Here is a 9,125-nt window from a genome sequence, read left to right as displayed (position 1 = left end):
AAACAAGTCAGGCACAGAAAGAGAAATATCACATGTTCTCACTTATTTGTGGGAACTAAAAATAAATAAATAAATACACAAATAACAGCGGGGGGGAGGGAAGAAGACACAACAATTACAATTCTTTGAAGTTGATACGACAAGCAAACAGAAAGGAGATTGTAGGGAGGGAGGGGGAGAGGAAGGAGGGAGGAAGGTTTTGGTAATGGGCCACAATAATCAACCACATTGTATATTCACATAATAAAATAAAACTAAAAAAAAAGGTGAGAAATCCTATTATGGTAATTGAAAGGCAGGGCCTTGAAGAGGTGATTAGATTTTAGGACAATGGCCTAGTGAGTAGATTAATAATGGTGGTCATGTGCATATTGCTGAGTTGCTTCAAAAGCAGGGCATGTGAGAATTTCTCTCTGCTCCACCAGTCTGCCACATAGGATCCCTGGGTCACTATCACAACAAGGCTTTCACCAGATGTTTTCCCTGGACTTTGGACTTCCTAGCCTCCAAAACTGTAAGTAATAATTTTTTCTTATAAATTATCCAGTTCCAAGTATATTTTTAATAAGCAACAGAAACAGACTAATACAGAAAATTGGTACTAGTGAAGTGGGGTGTTGCTTATAACCGATACTTGAAAATGTGGAAGCGGCTTTGGAACTGATTAATGGGCAAAGGCTGGAAGAATTTGAAGGAGCAGACCAGAAAAAACCTAGCTGCTGGTGGGAGTTTAGAACACAAGAAAACCAGGGAAAGCTTGGAACTTATTGGAGACTGGGTAAATGGTGGTGAGCAGACCACTGATAGAAATACGGACAGTACAGACCATTCTAAGGAGGTCTCAGATCGAAGTGAGAAGCATCTTACTGGAATCTGGGCAAAGATCACCCTTGCTATGAACTTGCAAGAAACTCGGCTGCATTCTGTTCATGCCCAAAAGTTTTGTGGAGTGTGGAACTGTAAGGTACTAACCCAGGGTATTCAGTGGAAGAAATTTCTAAGCAGCAAAGCATTCAGGAAGCTGCACGGCTACTTGCAACAGCTTATGCTGAGTTATGGCAGCAAAGGCACGGCGTAAAGCTGGAATTTAAAAGGGAAGCAGAGTGTAAAGATTGAGAATATTTGCAGCCTGGCCATGTGGTACAGAAGCAGAGGGCATTTTCAGAAGAAAAATGCAATGGTACAACCCAGTGATCCTTTGCTAATGAGATTAGTACAGAAGAAAGGGATTATTAAGAGAAGGGAAAAAAGGCCCTGAAGGCATTTAGAAGTCTCTGGACCCAACCCTTCCATTACAGGCCAAGAGGCCCAAGGAGACAGAATGGTCTCAGGGACAGGTCCAAAGCACCCTCCACAGGTTCACTGCCCAGGGTCACTTTGGGAAGCTGCTCCTCAAACCAGTATCTTAGCTAATTTGGCTGCTCCAGCTGTGCCTAAATTGGCCCCAGGTGTGACTGGACCTGCAGCTTTAGAAGACACAAGCCAGAAACCTTGGCAGCATCCATGTGGTGTTAGGTCTGCAGCCTCACAGAATTCCAGAGCTGTGGAGGCTTGGGAGCCTCCACCTCAATTTCAAAGGATGTACGTAAACATCTGGGGACTCAGGAAGAGATCTGTTGCAGGGGCAGAATCACCACAGATGGCCTTCACTAGAGCAATACTGAGCAGAAATGTGGGGTCAGAGTTACAGCAGAAAACACCCACCAGTGACATATTTAGTAGAGCCATGAGAGTGGGACCACCATGGAGACTCCAGAACTGTAGATATACCAGCGCAGGACGTCATCCTGCAGGAGCTGAAGCATGGCTGGAGACCAGGAAAACCACAGAAGCAGAACTGCCCAAGGACTTGGGGACCCAACTCCCACACAAGCATGCAGATGACATCAAACACAGTCAAGGTACATGATTTGCTCTGAGATTTAATGCCTGCCCTGCTGGATTTCAGACTTGTTGGGACAGGGTTACACCTTTCTTTTGGCCTATTTCTCCCTTTTGAATGGGAATATGTACCTTATACTTGTCGCACCATTGTATTTTGGAAGAAAATAACTTGTTTTGATTTCACAGATGGGACTCTGAACTTTGGACTTTTGAATTGAAACAAGTTAAGACTTGGGGGATGAAATGAATGTATTTGTATGTGAAAAGGACATGAGTTTGGGGGAACTGGGGAGGAATACAGTGGATTGAATGGTACCCCAAAGTCACTGAAGCTTAATCTCCACTGTAACTATTGAGGGTGGAAAATCCTATTACGGTAATTAAAAGTGGGACCTTGAAGAGAGGGTTAGATTCTAGGACCATGCCCACGGGCATGGTGCTGATGGCTTTAAAAGGAGAGCATGTGAGATTCTAGAAACATGCCCATGGACATGGTGCTGAGGGCTTTAAAAGGAAAGTATGTGAGTCTCTTTCTCTCTGATCTGCCATTCTGCCATGTGAGATCCCTGGGTCACTGTCACCACCAATAAGGCCTTCTCCAGATATGTTCCCTGGACTTTGGAATTCCCAGCCTCTCAAACTATAAGCAATATTGTTTTCTTACAAATAAGCCATTTCCAGGTATTTTGTTATAAACGACAGGAATGGACTTAATACACCTGTGTTACATGATACATATTTCCCTATGAGCTATTTAAATTTTAATTTTCTTTTTTCAGTAGGTTCTAATCATTAATTGAGGCAAGCTCAGGGTTGGGAGAATGTGATAGGAAAGAGGGTAAAAATATAAACTTGCCCCTTGGGCATCAATTTTTTTTTAATTCACTTATATCTAGTGGTATTCAATTACACACTAAATTTCAATTAAATACTAATAATCTCAAGTATTTTAAGTGTTACTATAAGCAATAGATAAAAATTATAATAAGCCAAAACTATTACTGGTAGACTTAAAACTAAGTAAAAATCAATAACTGGATAAAGAGGCTCAACCAAAGTTATAAGTTAAGTCAACAGCACACTGTCCTCCCTTCCAATCTGTGGTTGAAAGATGCCTACCTTCCCACACAGAAGTGGAAAAAAGCAAAACCATCAAACCCCAATTGTGTACGATCATGGGTACACATCCTGTAAGAAGTTCTCTGTTCAAAATGAACTTTGTTTCACCCCCATCTGTTCTCTGTTTCATAAAGAAGGGGAAAAAAGCAGACTTCCTCATTTTTATTCCAGATAACCCTTCACAACCACCCTTCATACCTTAATTCCTCCAGAATAAAATATTGCCAAATCCTGAAGCTTCAATCATGGAAATTAGTTCTTGGATACCTCTGGACCACCTACCTGCTAAGATGACTGCAGAGTATCCAGAGAATTCCACAGGGGCTACACACAACAGACAAGGCCCTGGAGCTTGGGAAGAAAGTGCAGCCTCTGGGCACTCTTTGTTCCCCCCTCTCCCTTTCCACCCACTTGCAGATTGTCCTAAAGAGCTGTATACTTTTTCCCTCTCTTCTATAGAGTTTCTTTCTTCCATTAAAGCCAATATACAGGGACCAGAGTGCTTGTATTAGTTCTTTTCTGTTGCTATAATAGAATACCTGAAACTGGGTAATTTAGAAAGCACAGAGGGTTATTTGGCTAACAATTCTGGGACAGCTGCATTTGGCTCAGGCCTCAGGCTGCTTCTACTCATGGCGGGCAGATAGACAGCGGGTACAAGCACATCACATGGCGAGAAGAACGGGGGGGGGGGGTGCCAGTGTCCTTTAAACAGCTCTAATGGGAAATAACAGAGTGAGAACTCACTCACTACACCCACACCCCAGGGACAGCATTAATTCATTCAAGAGGGATCTGCTCCCATGACCCAAACAGCTCCCAACACTGCCGCATTGGGGATAAGATTTCCACATGAGCTTTCGGGGGACAACACATCCCAACTCTATCAGTGCTCAGATCCAACCCCCATGCCCTTATCAAAACACCACAGAAGGGGATCTAACCCCAACAACCATAATTCCTTTTAGCTTTAAGAATATAACATTTCCCTACCTCATTATATTTCTACTAAGCCTTTGAAAGCAAAGCTTTCTTTTTAACAGAGCAGCTGGGCTGATCACCTATGATAAGACAGGGATGTCACCAAAAGTCTGGGCTCCCAGCTGCCATGGAATTACCAATAACTCCCAGCTCCACTTGTTCTGGGCTCTCTTGTTCTTTACCATTACACCAGTCTTCTATCTATGGGTGTTAGTGGACCCCCAAATGCTGTCAAAGTGCCTAATTCAACCCCACTCCTTGTCTTGATGTGCTGGTTACAAAACAATGTCTATGTCTGGTCCAGCCTCCATCTTCCTCAATAGACTTTTACTCTGTCACTTCGGTCACATATGAGTCTAAGTAGCTTGTCACCCAGCGGAGGAGGTAAAAAAGTATTCTATGGTTATTGAGACTCAATATGATTTTTAAGCCTTTACTGGCAACATCATTGTATTCAACAAAATGCAGAGGTGGTGCAGTAAAACTAAGGAAGGAACTAAAGAATTTCCCTACAATTCTCACTGAAAATGTAGAAGCAGTGGTTTTAGATACCTTCATTCTCCAAGAAACATTAGGAAGAAATGTTTTTTTAAATGACACTAACATAAAGTTGTAATTTTGTCCTAAAAAAGTGTTAATTTGCTTTAGATCATTGCTTCTCAGTACTTTTTGGAGCACAGAGATTATGACTTTTTAAAACTATGGACACTACAGAGTTGTTCTACTGAATAGTAAGGCTCATCTGCATGAAGGTGAACTATGCCTCATGCCTCTGTCCAATAACAACTCTCCTTTTTTGAGTAGTTGTTTTACATGAGGCACTGGTCTAAGCAATGCATACATCTCATTTTATCTTCACAACTGCCCTGTGAATTAAATACCGTTATTTTCCCAACTTTACAAATGAGGAGATTATTTAAAAGACAGAGCAAATACCTGAGGTCACACATCCTGTTAGTGGCAGACTGGGATTTGAACTACGGATTCTAGTGTTAAAGCTCTCTCCTAGCCCTGCAGTGTTCAGTGCTTCCAGGGATTCTGAGATGAAAATCTCTGCAAAGGGTCCAGAAAAAGTGTTAGCGTGCATGCAAGCGAGTGTGTGTGTGTGTTTCTTGACTTTCTCCAATCTGATTTCATGCTTCTGTGTTATAAAGGAAATTACAAAATAAGGAAGGTCATTACCAAGAGGCTGATTTGAATAGGTGTGCCACTCCAAGTTATACCTTATTGTCTATAGCTACAATAGGCCTTCCAACACCTGCACAGCGACCTGGGAGATTTTCTCCAAGGACTGACTTTGGCTGAGCAAGAGAGAGAGAGACATGTGAGGAAGAGACTAACGAGATCTCTGCCCTGCAGTGTTAAGGTGTAGCCCTCAAGATGGACTGTCAACTTAAGAGCAATTCTAGCTCAGTTTGCCTTTTAGATCTAAAAACATAACTTCATATTTCAGCAATAATAAAGTATATTTTAATCTTATTGACACAAACAGAATGAATTTGATGTTTACTGCAGGATAAAACCATTATTCTAATACAACACACTGAGCAATATGATAAAAGGCACCAACCATGCTCACTTTCCCTGTTTGTTATTCATAGTCAGATTCTGAAAGAATAACACAGATGAAAACTTACCTTTTCTTTAAATACTTCTTCGTCCCATCTCTGAAGGCTTAAAATGGAGTCGTTCATCATTTTCTCTTTGTACATGTTTATTTTTTCTTTCTCAATTACATAAGCATTACTAGTCAGAAGAATGCACTTGCTACCTCTTGCTCTTCCTCTGCCTATCAGAAAATAAATATTTCATTTCTCATCTTTGACTTAAAACTCTAACACAACCTGAGAATACGTAAACAAAGGGATAGAAGTATTCCTGAAATTCAACTTTGGTTCACTGGATTCTGCTTTCTAGGGAAGTGAGCTGTTAAAAGTAGACTCAAATGTAGGTGTGCACCTGCATGTTAAACATGTGAATAAACTAGAGGCTCACCTTAGGCTGGCTTTCTCAGGGTATCCATCAATGCAATGTGATTGGACAGCCTTATTATCAGAAACACTGCTTTATAAATATTCCAACATAAACCCTCAGTATGAACTATAAAGGCTCTACAATGAATAATAAACAGATCCTCCCTCAAGAGCCTTCTAGGCAATGGGAAAATGAAATATGTTCACAACCACCAGAACATAGGTGGAAAATTAAAAGGACTATTACAAAGATAGATATAAAGGGTTATGGACATTCAAAAGAAAGATTATTGCCAACTGGGGGAATTAGGGTCAGGTGATATGGTGGAAGGGGAAAAGGTACAAGGAAAGAGTAGCAATACATGAGTAATTCCTTCAAAAAGCAATAAATGATAAAGTCAGTTTGGCTGAAGTAGATAATGAACAAAAGGGAAGAATGGGAAATAAGGTTGGAAAGATAAGTGGGTGCCAAATGTCGAAAACTCTTTAACATCAAGAAAATTGGGGAACGACTGGAGTGTCTATACAGGGAAGTGACATGCTCAGAGTTGTTTTTCAGGAAAAGTAATGTGGCAGCTGTTCTTACGGAAATTGGAAAAAGGAGAGGAGACTGGTTAGGAGACCATCTCATCCAGGTGAGACAGAAAAACTCTCGGGTATCTCTTCTGGAATACAAGGAGCCCACCAGCACCACAAGCACAACCATGAAAGGTCCACATGTTGACCAGCAAATCCTCAATCCAAGTTGGAATCATCCTTCCAGAAATGTCAGTCAGTGGCAGGCAAGTAAGCAGTATTATTGTGATCAAAACTGGGTACATGCTAGTGGACAGAACTGTAACCAACCAATCCTGACCAAATAAGTCACTTTTAGGGCCAATGATACCGGAGTCCACTGTGCCTGCCACTGGTCACATACTCAACCCTGGCTCAGTAAAGGCGAAAGGCCAGAATGATAGACACACTCACAAATCAGATAAAATGGGAGCCATATAGGAATGGCACCAAAGCCCCTCTTACCTCTGGTCTGGATCATTTTGATGACGTTGCCCACATACTCATACAGGATGACCAGATTGCACTGAGCAATGTCAATGCCTTCATCAGCAACCGAGGTGGCAATCAGGATCTTGTTATCTCCATTGGTTCTGAACGTGTCCAATACACACTTCTGTGCTGGGAGTGTCATTCCTGTATCAGAGTAAGAGTGCATTATAAAACTCACCAAAGAGAGATTTTCTCCTTGAAAAAATAGCTACTAACTATGGAATGATTATTACATGTAAAAATATCCACAGCAAATACTCAAACCTTTACATGTACATAGGGGTTTACAGTGATAAGTGCTTTACATTCATGATCTCACAACAACCCTGGGCAGTAAGGTCTATTCCTATGCCTGTCTTAGAGAGGGCATTTAGGGTGGCCTCTAACAGCTTGAACTCTGCCCTAAGACTGCCTGAGTTCAAACCCCAGCTTTGGCACTTACTACTTATGTAGCTTCAGCCATGTTATCCCAAAACAAATATGGAGTATTTTGTAAATAAATCTACAGCTAATACTCAACATCTTTACATATATATAGGGGTTTACAGCTGACTAAACATTTTCACATCTACTCTTCACAAAGCATTTTTAGGTCAATGGGGCAAGTGTTATGATTCCCCTTATAGACTAGGGCCTTAAGGTTCCAGAGGTGTGGTACACTGACAGGCTAGCAAGTGGCAGTCAGGCCTTGTCTTAAGTCTAGGACCCAAACAGTGTGCACTATTGGGGTGTCAGCATCCCCTCCCACTCCTGTTCTCTAAGAATCCTTCCCTGCCACACCCACAGGGGTAAAACCCTGGATAGCTACAGTTACATGATGTTTGTCTATGAAAGAGACAAAGCTATCTGTTCGCGAAGCCCTGTATCTTTCTTCTGCTGGGTACACAGCTAAATTATACTTCCCAGCCTCCCTTACAGTTAGGTGGGGCCTTGTGACTTAATTCTCATTGATGGCATGTAGGCAGAAGTAATGCATGTCTCTTCCAAACCTGACCCCTAAAAATTGTCCATGATCTTGTTATTCTCATCAGTGGACTGGATAAGGTCACAGTGGAGGTCTCTGAGATCTCCTGGGATGGCAGGAGTCATACAAGGAATGAGCCTGGGTCCCTAAGTGAGTGGAGGTGTGTGGAAGAGAGCCCCCATCTCCTCCTACCTACACTTGGACTGTGATTAAGCAAGCAATAACCTTATTTGTTACACGCCTGAGATTCTGGGGTTGTCTGTTGGAGCAACTAGGTTACCCTGACTTATACAGAGACTGTTCCCCTGTCTGGAGCTACTGGATTGAAATAAGCATTTGAACCATGTTGGGCAAGATTCTCCCTCTTGGAATTTGAAATTGGGATTTGGAGACAGGTAGTAAATGGAGAAGGTGTGGAGTAGTCATGAGTGGAGAAGCAAAAGAGCAACCTGTAAAGGGAAAAGAATGAAGCAGATCTGCAGGATTTAGTTGACTTTCCAGTCTCAGTTACAACTGTCCATGAAGCCCAACTGTAGTTCCTGATCATGGGTTATGTGGAGCCCTGATTATCCTTGCAGCCAGCCCTACATATCCTTGGACTAGCCTAGGTGGGTTTCTATTAATTGGGGGAAGGAAAGGATCTTGACTAAGAGAGCCACATACTGCCTCCTAATATCCTATAATCTTGGAGACTAAATTTAAATTGTCTGAATACAGAGTGAAGTGAGGACTTGATCATCAGCCAGTTCGTGTGATCATGACAAACACCCAAAATAGTGGCTCAAAGAATATGCACACCAAAGGTTAAACTTTATGGGTCCCAAAGACCCATCTACATTTATGTATTAGTTGAGTCACTTCTGCTCTCCACTTCACTCTTACAGAGCAGACCTGTAGAGGATTCTTAAAGCATATGTACCTCACAGGGCCTGGCTTTCCAAAGCCTTGCAGTTTCAAATATTGACCTTGCGGAGGACTGGAAATTTTCCTCAGGCTATAAAGTCTCTGGTGTAAGATAAAGATTTGTGGCACAGCAAGGTTTCTGGCTCAAGGACAGACAGGTTACTGCTTGATATGTGTAGATACTGGAAAATTTCTGGAGGGAGAAGGAATGTTTGCTAAGATCAAGCTGGGTTTTTTTTTTTTTTTTTTTTTTT

At 41.8% G+C, this 9,125-nt stretch overlaps 1 protein-coding gene across 1 annotated transcript in view; it reads right to left on the bottom strand.

Annotated features, from left to right (window-relative positions):
* The window catches only part of DDX58 (DEAD (Asp-Glu-Ala-Asp) box polypeptide 58), a 62,583-nt gene that overhangs the window by 14,049 nt on the left and 39,409 nt on the right, over window positions 1-9,125 (bottom strand). Inside the window, exons 14-15 of the mRNA XM_008587919.1 lie at window positions 6,978-7,148; window positions 5,622-5,773 (exon numbers count right to left, since the gene is read on the bottom strand). Coding sequence (XP_008586141.1) covers window positions 5,622-5,773; window positions 6,978-7,148 — 323 coding nt within the window. The remainder of the gene's footprint in view (window positions 1-5,621; window positions 5,774-6,977; window positions 7,149-9,125) is intronic.

The sequence above is a fragment of the Galeopterus variegatus genome, unplaced genomic scaffold, assembly GCF_000696425.1.
Source record: "Galeopterus variegatus unplaced genomic scaffold, G_variegatus-3.0.2 Scaffold4593, whole genome shotgun sequence".
Lineage (NCBI taxonomy): Eukaryota > Metazoa > Chordata > Mammalia > Dermoptera > Cynocephalidae > Galeopterus > Galeopterus variegatus.
Note: the sequence above shows the minus strand (reverse complement) of the source record. Positions and strands in the feature narration are given on the sequence as shown.